Below are 17,349 nucleotides of genomic sequence, written 5' to 3'. Positions count from 1 at the left end.
CATGGACTTGTAGAGTGAGCATTGAAACGCCTTGTTTGTCACAGGTCCGTGCTTGCCTCTCCGACAATTTCACTTTTGCATTTGTTCCTTGGAAGCAAATTAAAGCGAAACCATGACGACCATTTCCATTCCTGCAAAGAACAGTGATTAAGCAAGCAGTACAAAGAGTGTGTGGGAAAGAAAGAGAGTTGGACATGTTAAACAGAGCAGCCGTGACCACTGTGCATCTTAATGTCATGCCGTGTTCCCTTCATCCCATAAATCTCTGCTCTCTGTCTCTATGCAACTCATGCACACGAGGGAGAGAGAGAGAGAGAGAGAGAGAGAGAGAGAGAGAGAGAGAGAGAGAGAGAGAGAGAGAGAGAGAGAGAGAGAGAGAGAGAGAGAGAGAGAGAGAGAGAGAGAGAGAGAGAGAGATAGAGATAGAGATAGAGATAGAGATAGAGATAGAGATAGAGATAGAGATAGAGATAGAGATAGAGATAGAGATAGAGATATATTCATATTCATGGGGTTGTTCAGGTATACCCTCTGACTGTCCATCTTCTCGATTGTTTTATTGCTTGAGTTAACAGGATGTCTTCACTTGCACCACCTATCAGATATCATCGCGCAGTGTAAACTTCGATTACTTTTGTCGGTTGCTCCAGTGCTGCAGCTGCCAAACTGGAGGATTACAAAAAGCTCCAGTGCTCCTACAACTGACTTCGAATTTGAAAGTTCTTGCTGATGATCGAGTTATAAAATCTCACCAGCAAAATGAATAGTAACCGTGTTGCAGGTGCTCCATATCTCCTGGATGATGCCTCACCAACCCTCTTTATTTGTGCATTTTTCAACAGAAGTCTATTTTTGCTGATGTTACTGTTTGAAGCCATATTTCAGTTGTTGAATTGCTAATCTATCTTCCATACCACAAACTGATGACATGTATGATTTTTAATATATGTTTTTCAATGTGTGACCCCAGCTGCTGTCACAGTCGAGGTGGTTTTAATGCTGAAGTCTGTGAGCCTTTATTATCCTACATATATAGAATTATTTGCAGGTGACAGCATTGTTTTGTGGTAAGGTGCTCCCCATTGAGACTTCAACTGCATCCTCAACTGTTTACCGATTCAAAATGGCCTTTCCACCATTATGATGCGATCCCATTCAAACACAACATTCCATGAGTCCTTCGCAAACCCAGCTTGAATTATCTTCTTTGATGCTTGCCTTTTCCGTTTTTATGATTCAATTTAAAATTTCCACTTGGTCACCGCGAGGAACCCTCATGTGTACAGCATGCTCTGTAAAAAGCTGATTTAATTGGGAGTTTCATCACCACCAAGTACAGCTGCCAGGCAGGCAAGGATCAGGTCTGACGTTCCAACCGCCAAGTGATCTTGATCCGGGACTATGGAAGCATCGTGTGTCTGGTTTTAAGTAACCGTTTCCCATGAGGGTGGCATCATGTGACAGCAATATGCAGGTGGTCTGAATCCAATATTGGTTTTATCGTTGCTTCCGTTTCCTCTTGATTTCCTGATATGTCAGTTTTGTATTTTTGGAATTTACAAAGCAGGAAAGGAACACAGGAGTTCCAGGCATGGTTGAGGATGTAATGTCAGGAGAAAGCCTAGATATTGTGACCTCACCGGACCTAAAATTGTCTCATGTTTTGCAATGGAGTGCTTGTTAGACAATAATGTGACCTCACCAAACTGAAAAAGTCAATAAGGTTACTCATTCTTTATGTTGCCATGTTTTAAAAGCAATGCAACTTTCTCTGGTTGGCTCTGGCACTGCAAAAGCAGATGCAGCCTGGAATTCACAACACATAATCAACACCCACCAAGTCCAGCTGATTTATGACTGGGCATAGTCCACATGAATAGGCCTGGTCCATGTAACTTGGCCTGGTTTGTAGAATTAGGCAAAGTCTGTAGGAGTATGCTTGGTCTGCACAGGGCCGGAGGAAGACAGCCGAGAACCCTGGGTACTGAAACTGTAAAAGGCCCTCCTCCCTCCGGGTATTGACCAAAAAACTCCTAATCTATACCGATAAAAGGCAAAAATCTCCCTCTCTCTGTATGTGTTTTATGCATAGCCACATCTTTTAAGTTACAAACTCCAAACAAATACAACTTTCTGTGGGTTGGGGGGGGGTAACATAGGCTATCTGGCCATGACCTCATGCAGGCGGATCGTAAATTCTCTATCTAAATGTGTCCCGGCTGTGTAGCACCTCCTGGTAGTGGTGGCAGAGGGTATTGCAATTTCCAAATTTACCTTGGCAACAAAGTGTTACTTATTCATGTTTCTCTTCCCACGTAACGCCGGGTAAATCTGCTAGTTTCAAATAAAAGCCAGATTTATTGATTGGCAGATGTGCATGCCCCCCTCTTCCACTCCCCCCCCTTGTTGTACACAGCTCCAATACTACCTGCAGATGTGCAAGTAGCATTGTCGCTCTGTAGTTATTGGCAGATGTGCAGAATTAAATTTTATATTCATACTTTTTCATATAATTCCTTAAACAGTGCGAAGGAATTTCCAGGACATATCGCTGACTTAGAATTGCTATAATGTACTTCCAGCATGGCAGTTCGCTGATAAATGATGAATAAAAGTAAAGGCAAACAAAGGTAAAGCTTGAGGGCCTCCCGAAGATGAAGGGCACCCAGCTTGTTCTCCTCAGGCACCATTGTTAATCCGGGCCTGGGTCTGCAGGACTATGCTTGGTCTGTAGGACAATACCTGCTCTGTAGGACTCGGCCTCTTGGTTTATAGGACAAGGTCTGTTCTACATGAAGGTTTAAAGTAACCAATATCAATGGACCTGGTCCATGTGACTAGGCCTCGTCTGGAGGATTAGGCATCATGGTCTATAGGACGAGCCCTTGTCTTTTCGACTCGGCCTGTTCTACATGAAGGGATTAGTTTGATATGAATGGGCCTGATGTATATGACTTGTTATGATATACAGCATCGAAATACGCCTGGTTTATATGAATAGGCTCACCCGGTTCTTGATTAAGCCTGACTCGTGGTTACGAGTATGAATAAATATTCACAATACCAGATGCAATCGATACAGTAGTGAGGAACATCACATGAACTACAACAAACATTGCTCGTTGAACAAGTACACGAAAGGTACGCCTCTCAAAATGTCACCGAAACATTGGGAAAAATACTCCGATTCACATTTATAATAAAATTCACATTCTGACAGCTTTCTCGAAATTGTATGACAAGAGCTGCTTGCAGTTCCTTGATGATTATAGAAATAAAGCTCTGTTAAGACAGGAAGTGGCGTATTTCCTCGAGTCGCAAAAACACATCTTGTTAACTCGCACGAAAGAAGAAATGACAGGAAAGAAGGTTGACAGAGGTTATGTTTTCACCCATGTCTGTCTGTTTGTCTGTCTGTGAGCAGGATATCTCAAATCGTTGTGGATGGATTCGGACGAAATTTTTGTGGACACGTTGGGTGTGTGACAAGGATAAATTTATTAGATTTTGGTGAAGATCCAGATCTGGATCCAGCGACGAGAATTTTTAAATGATTCTTCACCAATGAGAGATGGGCCAAAATTATATATCGCACGATATTTTAAAAAGTTGTGGACTAGTTCTAAGAAAACTTTGTGGATGATTTGGGTCGGTGACAAGAACAAGCCAATCAGATTTTGCTTCAGGTCTGGATCCAGATCCGGCCTATCAGTGGGATGCAAAACGTAAACTGTTCAGCCTGGCGGAGGTATGTACTTTACCGAGTGCTGTTCTATTTATCAAATGTCTTTTCCTTGGCAGAAAGACTTGCAGTGAGAGATGACTAATCAATTGATGTTGCAAAAATCCAACAATGTTAATTCACTCACTGATAGTCAGACTCGATAATTGAGACTCGATCGTCGTTGGCAACACAAGTCGAGACTTAGTTCTTGATAGTCGTCTCGACTCTCGAGCGATGGAAGCATGTCCTGCCTCATTCCATTGCAATGAAGGACCTTTTGTGTGAAAAAGTGTTTCACGAAGATAATTATTTGGGGGAAGCTCATTCATCCATTGAATCGTTTAACTGGCACAGAAATTGGCAAAGTGAAATTAATGTCTTGTGAGTTTATTATACAATTTGTCCAATACACCGATTAGAAAGAGCTTGTGTTTTGCTTAATAAGCAAACTCACAAATTGCGTTTATTCTTCACAAAATGCGTGACACATTGTTACGAAAATGTGAATTTGTCGATGGTTGATAATGTAATTATTGTTTTGGGGATTTGGTACTTCCATGATTATTATTGTTTTGTAATATAATTGTTTAGTATTTGTAATAATGGTTAACTGAAGAGGTGAGAAATAGGAATGAAGTTGATAATTTTTTTTTAAATGGCAGTTAACTAGCAACGCCCCATGGGTCAAAATCGGTCATCGTCGTTGGATGGTGCTGCTGCTTCGCTGGTCAGTGGAGTCGGACAGGAGAAGGCCATGGTGGCCATGGTTAACCATCTGATCGGCCCTTGAGAGACTGGGCATGCAGCTATAAAATGCGTGAATTAGACCGAGAGAGAGAGAGAGAGAGAGAGAGAGAGAGAGAGAGAGAGAGAGAGAGAGAGAGAGAGAGAGAGAGAGAGAGAGAGAGAGAGAGAGAGAGAGAGAGAGAATGTGATCAGACAGACATAGCAAGACAGAAGAGATGACAGTAAAGTTCAAACAGAGAGCCAATGATGAAGCTGCTGTGATCTCTTCGCTGTTCCACTTGGGGTGGTTTCCCCCTTTGAAACAATGAATTATTGGAGAATCGGTGTCTATCGGGGCTCCAGCATGAGTGGAACATGGCTGGCCAGAGTAAGTTTTGTTGGGTTTGCAATCTTTCTACAAGGTTTGTGAGCTCATCTCAGGCTATTCAGCGTGGTGCTCATCACGCAGGCAAGAGTGATTCTCCATGGCAAGACTAACACCAAAATCCAAACAGATACACTTGCACAGAGACAAAAGATTCTGCATGGTGATACGGCTTTGTGAATCCAAACCAGGATGTCTTGGACATGAGCAAAATAAAGCGCAGTTCCATTACATCACTGCATTACACACAACTTAAAACATCTACTTCTGCTCCTGCTTTCTCCTCCACTTCTTCATTATAAGTCGTTGCAACTGCCTTTACTGCACAGTGCTTCATCAAGATGACCGTAGGCTACTCCATTGGAAGTTAGAGTTGCAACCTCGACCTAGAGGGGGTACTGCATCAGCGGCACTGCCATGCTCCCAGCACTGATGCAAACCAGCAGTCCCGTACTGCACAATAATTTAATGGTAATGGCCAAATTTACGAGTAAATGATGGTATTTGTACACGTTGAAGGTGAGGTAGAAGTGGCCATTTTTCAGAGAAGGGAATATTGGTTTAAAGATGGTCATCAGGAGCGAGTGTGACCTCTGGGGTAATAAATGTTAGTTATGTAGAGGGTACGTTGGGCAGGCAGGACCCTTCTGTGCTTCGCTTAAACAGGTCGATCTTTGTGGACCTTGTTTACCCACAAAGAAACAAATACAGTATGTTCATTTCCATCACTTCTGGAAGTACCTTTAACCTTTTTCCAAACTTTCACTCTTATTTAGTCGACCTTCAATTGACATGCATTTGTGTTTGTGGATAAAATCAGTAAATGTGTGACTTTGAGAAAATCTATTTTATTTGTTTCATTTGATTGTTCATGTCCAAGTAATGTCAAATGCTGAACTAACATTCGGCCCGAAATATTCATAATTTGATTGTTTAATGTGAACTAATGTAAAAAAATTTTTTTACAATTAAAGTAACGTAAACATTTTACAAGTTTACAGACCAATTCCTACTGTTGCTTCTTCGACATATACATATATATATATATATATATATATATATATATATATATATATATATATATATATATATATATATATATATATATATATATATACACACACATATATACATATTTTTATATAAATATATATGTGTATTGTGTATACATATGTATTTATATACATATGCTTTTATATAAATAAATATGTGTATACATATGTATTTATATACATATGTTTTTCAATAAATATATATGTGTATTGTGTATACATATATATTTATATACATATGCTTTTATATAAATAAATATGTGTATACATATGTATTTATATACATATGTTTTTCTATGAATATATATGTGTATACATATGTATTTATATACATATGTTTTTATATAAATATATATGTGTATTGTGTATACATATGTATTTATATACATATGCTTTTATATAAATAAATATGTGTATACATATGTATTTATATACATATGTTTTTCAATAAATATATATGTGTATTGTGTATACATATATATTTATATACATATGCTTTTATATAAATAAATATGTGTATACATATGTATTTATATACATATGTTTTTATATGAATATATGTGTATACATATGTATTTATATACATATGCTTTTATATAAATAAATATGTGTATACATATGTATTTATATACATATGTGTTTCTGTAAATATATATGTGTATACATATGTATTTATATACATGTGTTTTTATATAAATATATATGTTTAAACATATTTATTTATATACATATGTTTTTGTTTAAATATATATGTGGATACATATGTATTTATATACATGTTTTTATATAAATATAGATGTCTATACATATGTATTTATATACATATGTTTTCATATAAATATATATGTGTATACATATATAAATATATATGTGTATACAAACCTGGTGTTGGCGCAGTGGTTAGGGCAGTGGCTTGGGATCCAAAAAGGTCCTGAGTTCAAGCCCCGTTGGACCACTGAATTAATACACCAGGGGGTTGACTCAGCCTGTCATCCTTCCGAGGTCGGCGAAATGAGTACCAGTGTACTGGGCCGGTGTATACCCCGGTTAAAATAGGTGTATCATATCCCTGTGTCGTAAGAAGCGACCAGGGTTGCGTCAGGAAGGGCATCCGGCGTAAAACATGTGCCAAATCACTATGCGGATCATACGGATGATCCGCTGTGGCGACCACTAACGGGAGCAGCCGAAAGAAGAAGAAGAATATATATGTGTATACATATGTATTTATATACATATGTTTTTCAATAAATATATATGTGTGTACATATGTATTTATATACATATGTTTTTCAATAAATATATATGTGTATACATATGTATTTATATACATATGTGTTTCTATAAATATATATGTGTATACATATGTATTTATATACATATGTTTTTATATATATATATATATATATATATATATATATATATATATATATATATATATATATATATATATATGTATACATATGTATTTATATACATATGTTTTTATACACACATATATATACACACACACAGACACAAACATACACATATATATATATATATATATATATATATATATATATATATATATATATATATATATATAAATAATACATATATATATATATATAAATAAATATATATATATATATATATATATATATATATATATATATATATATATATATATATATATATATATATATATATATATATATATATATATATATATATAGTCATGCGCCACTCAATGACGGGGATACGTCCTGAGAAATGTGTCGTTAAGCGATTTTGTCATTGTGCGAACATCATAGAGTGTACTTACACAAACCTAGATGGTATAGCCTACTACACACCTCGGCTATATGTTGTAGCCTATTGCTCCTAGCCTACAAACCTGTACAACATGTTACTGTACTGAATAGTGCAGGCAATTGTAACACAATGGTAAGTATTTGTATATCTAAACATAGAAAATGTACAGTATAAACTACGGTATAAAAGTACACCTGAAAAGGGCTCTTCTCATGAATGGAGCTTGCAGGACTGGAAGTTGCTCTGGGTGAGTGAATGAGTAAGTGGTGAGTGAATGTGAAAGCATAGGACATTACTGTACACTACTGCAGATTTTATAAACACTGTACACTTAGGCGACACTAAATTTATTTTTAAAAATTTATTTCTTCAAGAATAAATTAACCTTAGCTTACTGTAACTATTTTACTTTATAAACTTTAAAAAAATAACTTTTTGATGAGCGCTTTGGGGCCATGATGAACAAAACAACACGAGATTAAATCAAGCACACAGAAAAATGATTCAATCAAGAGACGCGGTCAACACGAGATGTATGAGGCTGCTGCGTAAGCATAACACGGCATACTGTTTTACAGTAAACTTTTTTTTATAAGTAGAAAGAGTACACTCTAAAATAACGATTAAAAGTTCAGTATAGTAAATACATTAACCAGTAACATAATTGTTTATTATCATTATCAAGTATTATGTACTGTACATAATTGTATGTGCTATACTGTACTTTTATATGACTGGCAGCACTGCGACATCATTAGGCGATAGGAATTTTTCAGCTCCATCATAATCTTATGGGACCACCATCGTATATGCGGCAGTGATCGACCGAAACGTCTTAATGCGGGGCATGACTGTTTATGTATATACTAGTAAAGGTGCCCGTCTTCGACGGGCATCACTGGCAACATATGGTAAAAGACAGATAGCATGAATGTATTTTAAACAATATATTATATCATTTTTATCCATTGATTATCATTCAGGTTTTCCACTTCGATGACATTACCACGTAGTTTAGTGACTACACAACGTGTACCATTCGTGAGTTCCGGAGGATCCATAGAGCGCATTAAAATTACAGGGCACCCTACTTTAAAGTGATCCAAAAGGCTGGATCAGTTTCGTCTACATATTCATATCTTGTAGATTTTAGCTGGTCAGAAAGTCATGGTTTTGTGAAGAAACTACGGCACATGGAAAGTGCAAATTAGTCAGGTATGAACTCAACTGTTTTCTCCCCAAATGGAGCGTGATTCTATGAGTTGAACTCATCTTAGTGGTCCTCTAAAAAATGGGAAACATTTTTATTTCTTTTTTTGTGCAATAATTCCTCCCATTTTGCAAATGGAGAACATGAACTGTTTAACTACCATAATCATCAAAACGAATTTTGAGGGGCCTCTTCAGGAAGACAATAATATCATTACTATATATGTCAAAGCTTGTTTCATTTCATGCAGTAACAAAAACTGATGGTGGAACAAAAAAAGGGGCATGCTGAAATATTAATATAGATATATAATGTATTTTTACGAAAAGCATGGTGAGGCGGTGAAGCCGTGAGTCAGTCTGGGTAGCCATGAAGACTGTATGACTATTAATCATGTTCTGTTTGAAGCTTGATTCCCCAAGACCCTAAAGACCAAAAAGACCTAAAAGATCCCAAAGACCCAAAAAGACCCTGAAGACCCAAAAGACCCCTAAGACCCTTTTGACCGCTTGGACCTTAATACCATTTATACCCCTTACACCCTTCAGACAGACGAGACAGCTTAGACCATTGAGCATTTGGACCTTCTTATATCACAAATGAAATTTCAAATAAATATATCACCAATATTGCAAATAAATTTGTAGAAAAGAAATGTTTGTATTATGATTGGTGTAAATCATGTCAACCTAGCAAATCTGTAACGTCAATCTCTGCAGCGACGTGTGGAGAGGCGAGTGTAGTGAGCCGATCCACGCTAGTATAATATAAAAACCTCACTCTCGATTTATGTTAGTGCTTGTTCTTTTCTTCTTCACTCTGACTTCAAAATGCTTTTCTGAAGGTGTGTGTGTGTGTTCACTCTGAAAAAAGAACACCTCGTGTGGTACTATTAGCCTAAATCCTATTGGCCTAATTGGTGTTCCCATCTAGGCACCTCGCTCATAATGAGGGGATCCCACATACTTTGTTGATAATGTCCATTTCTCACCGAATGTCTTTGTAATCGGTGTAAAAGTCCCTTCATGTCCACTTCGGTGCTTGTCTTGCATCCAACACGAGTGCATGTTCAAGCTCCTCCAGAGCCCTGGACATGGGACAAAGTTCCCATCAATAATGTTCCAGTGATATGGGAACGGCAGAATGACCAGGTCATTCCCTAAATGATTAGTCAAAACATTTTTTTAGTGAAAGAGGCAAGATTATTTTGCATCGACCCCTCAGACAGGTTGACGAAGTATTCTGACGACTGGAAGAGTTACCAAAATGATCAACATTGAGACGATTAATTCGAACTTGTTTTACTATGATTGTCACATTATTGACTCTAAAAATTTAAGGAGTAGCACCATGTACTAATTGCGGTTTGCACTCCGTGTGCAGGTGACGGTAACCGACACAGGGACTCCTCCACTAAGGTCAGTGCTGCACCTGCTGGTGCACGTGCAGGATGTGAACGACAACAATCCCTCTTTCCCCGAGCGAAGCTACAAAGTGTCGTTACCTGCACATGAGAGATCACTGCGGAGAGAGCTGTTGTTCCGCGTGTTCGCGAGCGATGCTGACGAGGGGCCGAACGCGGAGCTGTCGTACAGCATCGAGGAAGGCAATGATGAAGGGAAATTCTTCATCGAGCCCACAACAGGCCGCGTCTCCAGCAAGGAAGCCTTCGCTGTGGGAGAGTACAACATCCTAACGGTACATCATAATCACGTGTTACTGATTTCTGTGTTTTGAGGCAGAATGCAGTTGATGTTTGTCACTCGCATTGTGATACTTGGATGATGATGGAAACAGATGATCCCGCTTCTGCCGGAATTTTCATCCAAATCGAAAACGGTTTCAATGCAATTTGTGTGTTTACATAACGTCGGGTGAAGGTGGATGCTCATGGCGTTTCAGAGGCATTTCCTGGTGGTTTGTTGGTGAGAGTAACAGGAGAGTGTGTGTTGGGGAATGTGAATGTTTGGTGGTGTGTGAGAGGTGTTTCCTGGGGGTTTGTTGGTGGTGTGTGATTGGTGTTTTCTGATGGTTTTGTGTTGAGAGTAACAGGAGTGTGTGTGTGTGTGTGTGTGTGTGTGTGTGTGTGTGTGTGTGTGTGTGTGTGTGTGTGTGTGTGTGTGTGTGTGTGTGTGTGTGTGTGTGTTGGAGAAGGTGAATGCTCGGTGGTGTGTGATTGGTGTTTTCTGATGGTTTGTTCGTTAGAGTAACAGGAGTGTGTGTGTGTGTGTGTGTGTGTGTGTGTGTGTGTGTGTGTGTGTGTGTGTGTGTGTGTGTGTGTGTGTGTGTGTGTGTGTGTGTGTGGTGGAGAAGGTGAATGCTCGGTGGTGTGTGATTGGTGTTTTCTGGTGGGTTGTTGGTGAGAGTAACAGGAGTGTGTGTGTTGAGTAGGGTGAATGCTCGGTGGTGTGTGAGAGGTGTTTCCTGGGGGTTTGTTGGTGCGAGTAACATCACACAAACACACACACACACGTCTTTTTTTTCTCTGTGTGTGTGCATGCTCGATGAAATATCAGTTCCATTGAGAATGAATGAAACAGACAGTGGGCCCGCTCTCAGTATGGAGGAGATGGACGGACAAACTGACAAACGGACTGACCGATACACAGTGACATTTATTAGTATAGAGAGGAGAAGTGCTTTTAATTTGTAGGTTTGATTGTTTGTCATCGATGCATTCCGAAACCGCTGGATATGAGTTCAGAACTTGTGGTTGTGCTCGTGGTGTGCCTAGGAAGGCTTCAAGTGACAGCAAGATTTCACAGTCCCTCCCCGAGGATCAGGGTGGTTGGGGGGATGAGGAGGAAGGAAGGGGGGAAGGAAGGGGGAAGGAGGGGGTACTCAACTTATGTATGTAAATGTGTGTTGTATAGCTCCTCTCCTGGTGTGACAGGGTATTACAAGTCAAATTAAAATACCCTAATTATTTATTTGAAAATCATGCACATCACGTGGTGGGGGGAATTCTTATACTATAACATCATACTGTTTGTCTGTTTGTCTGTTTGTTTGTTTCAATCCTTTGCACTCCTGAACCACTAGCTGGTATGAGTTGAAAATTGGTGGTTGCAGCCAGGGTGTGTACAGCTGTATTTGAGAGGTTTAAAAAAAAAATCATAGTCGTGGGGGTTCAGGGTGGGGGTTCAGTGTGGGGGGGGGGGAGAACCACAATTCTCTCTGTGTAAATGTGTATCGTATTGTACCACCTTATGGAAGCCGCTATTACAAGTCATAATAAAACACTCCAGAACTTCCGGTTCCGGTTTTGAGCGGCAAGAGGTCTCCTTCGGGGCTCCCTGCTGACATTCTCAAAGTTAAGTTCCGGTTGTTATTTGTCCCGTTTTAACTGTTTAATTTTCTCACCTACATGTTAATGTGTGTTCCTAGTTCGGTTTTGTTTCAAAAATCGTGCTATTTTGTGAGTATTTATGTCGACGTTCTCACCTGGTGTTTGAGGCCTAGTCCTAGGCTTGAAGCCTACCGGTTCCACTTGGTGTTCGATCGTTTTTTTTTTTTTGTTTGTTTGTTTTTTCTCCCCATTACCTTCAATTTCTATCCTCCCCATTACCTTCAATTTTCATCCTCCCCACTTTCCAAATATCCCCCATTCTCCCAACTAATCTCTTTCTTATCTCAAAAAAAAAAAAAAAAAAAAAAAAAAAAAAACCCAACAACAACAACAACAACCTTCTCCCGATTCTGCTACTTCTTCCTCTTAACTTCCTCCTCGTCTTCCTCGATTTCTTTTTTTTTTTTACACTTCCATGACCTAATCTGTTGAACTCTCTCATACATTAATATTAACAACAAAAACGATCTTATAATGCTTCATCTTCCTCTCTCACACATGTGGTACTCTTTACTGTTTCACAATGCACTACTCTTCTGCTATTTTAACAGACTGCTCTCATTTCGACCTCTCCTTCATTCCTTGCCTAAAAAATCCAACTATTACAGCGCTTCTAGGCTCCATGCTCTGAATTCGCCTACATTGCATCCATCAAGAATTGTGTTAAATCGTACCTCTGACCTAAAACTTTTAAAAACCACAGTTTGCCATGGATGCTCGCTTTCCATCAACCATTCTTTTTCCAACTTCAGTGCCAACTCACCCCCTCACCCCTCACTCTCACTCTCCAAAGCAACCATCCCACTCTTCTCCCTCCAAGCCTCCCTCTCACCTCTTTCAAAAATTCCCCCTCACCTTTCTCCCACCTTTCATCCCCCCTCACTCTTCCTTCTCTAAGTTGCCCCCCTCTCATCCACCAACCTGCCTCCCTCCACTGCCCTCTCACCTCCATCTCTTCACTCCACCTCCTCAAATCCTCAACTGCCATCTTCCTTGTCTCTTGTCCCCCCTCTCTCACAGCACCACAGAGCCTTTTCTCCTCCTCATTCGGCCCCCTCTCGCTATTCTGCAATGCCCCACACTCCTTCAGCAACCCTCCTTACCTCCCCCCCTCGTCCCTCGTCCGACCCTCCCCCGCCCCCTCCACCTCCTGCACCAAAAGCCTCCTCCCCTACCTCTTCATTAAAAGTGTGGACCTCAAATATCCGGGGCCTTCGCTCAAACCTTTCAGATCTTTCCATGCAGGTTGCCACTGACAAACCAGACATTATCTGCCTAACAGAAACTTTCCTCTCCCAAGACGTGTCTGACTCCCAAGTATCTCTCCCTGGTTACTCCCTCTTACGGTATGACAGACCTGAGCCTCGTCCTGGTGGAGGTGTTGCTCTCTTCATCAAAGACTCTATTCCTCACTCTCCCTGCACTGCTCTCACTCCCCACACCCCCCAGGAATACCTCTGGCTTCGGCTTCCCCTCCACTCCCACCTCATGTTTATATGTGTACTGTACCGTCCACCGAACAGTGATGACTCCATCTACACCTCACTCTCCGAGCGTGGACCATCTTCTATCTTCTCATCCAAACTCTCTCTTCCTCTTATGTGGCGACTTCAATTGTCATCACGCCAGTTGGCTAGGTGTGGGTACCTCTCTCACCTGCCATGGGACATCAACAAAAGCTTTCTGTGACTCATTGGGACTGACTCAATCGGTCAACTTCCCGACCCGGATCTCAACCAATGGTACTCCATCTCTTCTGGATCTGATTTTGACAAATTTCCCTGACAATATCTGCTGCTCTTCCTTCGCTCCAATTGGTTCTTCTGACCACGTCCTTATTAAAGTGGACATCTCTCTGGCTGTTATCAGAGAACCACCTCACCGCCGTCGAGTCTGGCATTTCACTCAAGCCGACTGGCAGGGTCTCCAAGCAGCCATCAAACTTACAGACTGGTCTCCTATCACTACTTTCTCAAACATCAACTCATCCTGGGAATTCTTCCAAAGAAACTTGCTCTCCCTCATGCACAGATTTATCCCCTCTCGTGTTCAGTTGTCTTACCCTTCCTCCCGCCCTTGGTTTACTGAAGCTTGTGGCGAGGCAGTTGTCCTGAAACAACTTGCCTTTGCCTCATGGAAAGCAAACCCAACTGAGGGCAATCTCAGTTCTTTCCACAAAGCTCGGAACAAGTGTGTAGCTACCCTCAGGAGAGCCAGAAAACAACATCTTTCTCATCTCAAGTCTGAACTCTCAAACCTCTCTCCCTCCTCAAAATCCTGGTGGCGTTTAATCAAATCTGTTTCTGGTGTATGTTCCCCCTCCATCCCCTCCCTTACCTCAAATGGCCGCACTGCTGATTCCACACGTGATAAAGCTGAATGTCTAAACTCGGTGTTTGCAGCTAAATCTTGTGTCCCAAACCCATCACTATCTCTACCCACTTTACCCAGTCGCACCCAACTGTCCCTGGACTCTGTATCCTTTTCTCCTGACAAGGTGGAGAGCTTGCTTTCAAACCTCGAGTCAGATTCTGCAACCGGTCCAGACGGCATCAGCCCACGTGTCCTCAAAGCCTGCTCTTCTGCTCTTGCTCACCCTCTCTCTGTTCTATTCACCCTCTCATTTTCCCAAGGTCATCTGCCATGTGCTTGGAAATCTGCTAACATCACTGCCCTGCATAAAAAAGGTGCAAAAACAGATCCCTGTAACTATAGACCAATCCAGCCTTCTCCCAATCATCAGCAAGGATATGGAGTGCATCATCGCTCCAGACATGAAATCCTTCCTCTTCTCCAATGGCTTGATTTCCAATCATCAATTTGGTTTCAGACCAGGTCACTCTACCCTAGATATGCTGCTACTGCTCTCCCATCAATGGATGGAGGTCCTCAATGCCAGACAGGAAATCCGAGCCGTATCCCTGGACATATCACGTGCTTTTGACACAGTCTGGCACCCTGCCCTACTCACCAAACTCTCTGCCCATGGTATTCAAGGCCATCTCCACTCATGGCTCGCAGACTTCCTCTCCTGTCGCAGTCAACGTGTGGCCCTAAATGAGTTCTTTCATCCCCTCTTCCTGTGCAGGCTGGAGTTCCTCAAGGTAGCGTTCTGGGCCCTGTTCTTTTTCTGGTTTTCATCAATGATCTCTCGGACTCTCTGGAAAATCCTCTATTTCTCTTTGCCGATGACTCAACCCTCTGCCGTACCATCTGTCATCCCTCAGACCGGCAAGCAGCAGCTTCTTCGCTCACTGCAGATCTGGATAAAATCACAAACTGGTCCAACACGTGGAACATGTCTTTCAATCCAGACAAATCTCACACTCTCACTATGTCTCTTCGAAAGGACCGTTTACAAAACCCCCATCCACTTTCTCAACAATCCTCTGGAAGAAGTCTTTTCTTTCAAGCTTCTGGGTCTCACTATCTGCCATGACCTTTCCTGGGAAAGTCACATTTCCAACCTTGCCTCAAAAGCCAGTCGCCGACTGGGAATCCTCCGTCGTGCAAAGTCCTTCCTCGGCCCTCTTGAGCTCCTGACCACTTACAAAGCTTTTGTCCGTAGCCTGATGGAGTACTGCTCTCCCCTCTGGGCTGGTGCTCCTGCCTCCCCACCTTTCTCGACTTCACGCTGTCGAAACCAGGGCTTTTAAGATCATTGGCATCTCCCGCAATGAAGCTGAGTCTTTGGGCCTCTCACTCAATCACCGCAGGTTGGTCGGTGGTCTTTCTGTCTTCTACCGACTCCTCTCCAGCCTTGCCCCCCTGCTCTCTCTGCGATTTGTCCCAACCACATTTCCACAGGGCGCTCAAGGTCCGCCAACAACCCCCTTCTGGTAAAACTACCAAAATCACGAATCACTGCTCATCTTCACTCTTTCATTCCTCTTTTTTCCCGCCTTTGGAATAAACTTCCTCACTCTATTCTTTCCCATTCTTCCCTTCCGGCTTTCAAAACAGCTGTTCACCACCACCTCTTATCTTCCCCCTCCAAATCCTCGATCTTTTCTACCCCCGATAATCCACCCAAGCCCACTTCCTTCAATTCTCCTGCTTTCCTTCCTGAAAGTCCCTTTAATGTCCATCTTCCCCTCGCCATGTTCCCCGTCCCATCCCCATCCCTCTCCCTTCCACAGTTCACCTGTGTCTGTTCCCCAATGTTTTGTCCCTTCCACTCCCGCCCCTCTTGTCTCATGCCTCCTTGCTGTGAGTTGTGTGTTAGCTCTCATACGAGCCTCGACCAAGGTATACAAAAAAAAAAAAAAAAAAAAAAAAAAAAAAAAAAAAGAAGTCATAAAAGTGGGGGAATTAACGCGTCCATAAGGATGGGTTCTTTGCTCGTTTCTATATCACACAATGAAAGTTCTTTGATTTCTATTCAAATTTTAATGCAATATTCAATGCAGAATTGAACGGACATTTTTTTTTCAATTTAATTGTATTTTCATTCGAAAACTTCATTATGAAATACTTTTCTATTCGTAAATAGAGTCTTTGGCCAGGATGAAAGAAAGGTGAAAGAAAGGTTAATGAGAGCCGTGCAAACACCTCCCTGCTATACGCCTTCGTTTTTGTTCTTGCAATGCAAATGGTATTCTTTCACAACGTGATGACCTTTTTCACAATCGATGCTAAATTACCAAAACGAACCCGTGGTCTTCTCTACAACTCGTTCTGGATACACTGATGTTTGTCTGCTCACCGCTTCTCATTCCACGTCCACCCTCCGAAAGCACATTGATGGAAGCTAACAGCTTCGAGCCCTTTGAGAGTTGGAATAAGTCCATTTGTTTGAGATGTATTGGAAATGCGGAAAGTGCAGCGTGCCACGTCCACCTGTGCATGCAAGTTTGCGCTGGTGGAGCCGTAGCTTTGGTTCTGGTGGAATTTTCTCCTGCGCGAGCTCCTTGCTGTGAACTGCCAGCAGCCATTTGTCACTGCCAAGGCTGCTGTGTTCGTCCCCGGAGGCTTTTAAACATGACTTGCAGTCTGAAATTTGTAATAACTTCGAGTTTGAACTCTCGAGATCCCAGCCTGTGCTTCCATGAACCCCCCCCCTCCTCCTCCTTCCACATATAAACCTGCTCTGGTCCCTTTGTGGTG

The 17,349-nt window shown here is 41.3% G+C and overlaps 1 protein-coding gene across 6 annotated transcripts in view; it reads left to right on the top strand.

Annotated features, from left to right (window-relative positions):
• The window catches only part of LOC147014469 (protocadherin Fat 1-like), a 316,783-nt gene that overhangs the window by 224,978 nt on the left and 74,456 nt on the right, over nt 1-17,349 (top strand). For all 6 annotated transcript variants that reach the window (XM_085850626.1, XM_085850625.1, XM_085850627.1 and 3 more), the window contains exon 5: nt 10,278-10,592. In XM_085850626.1, the coding sequence (XP_085706752.1) occupies nt 10,278-10,592 (315 nt within the window). The remainder of the gene's footprint in view (nt 1-10,277; nt 10,593-17,349) is intronic.

This window comes from Eptatretus burgeri, chromosome 13 (assembly GCF_056783735.1).
Source record: "Eptatretus burgeri isolate ZD-2024b chromosome 13, Ebu_testis_v1, whole genome shotgun sequence".
Taxonomy (NCBI): Eukaryota; Metazoa; Chordata; class Myxini; order Myxiniformes; family Myxinidae; genus Eptatretus; species Eptatretus burgeri.
The sequence above is the reverse complement of the archived record's forward strand: the minus strand, read 5'-3'. Positions and strand labels throughout refer to the sequence as shown.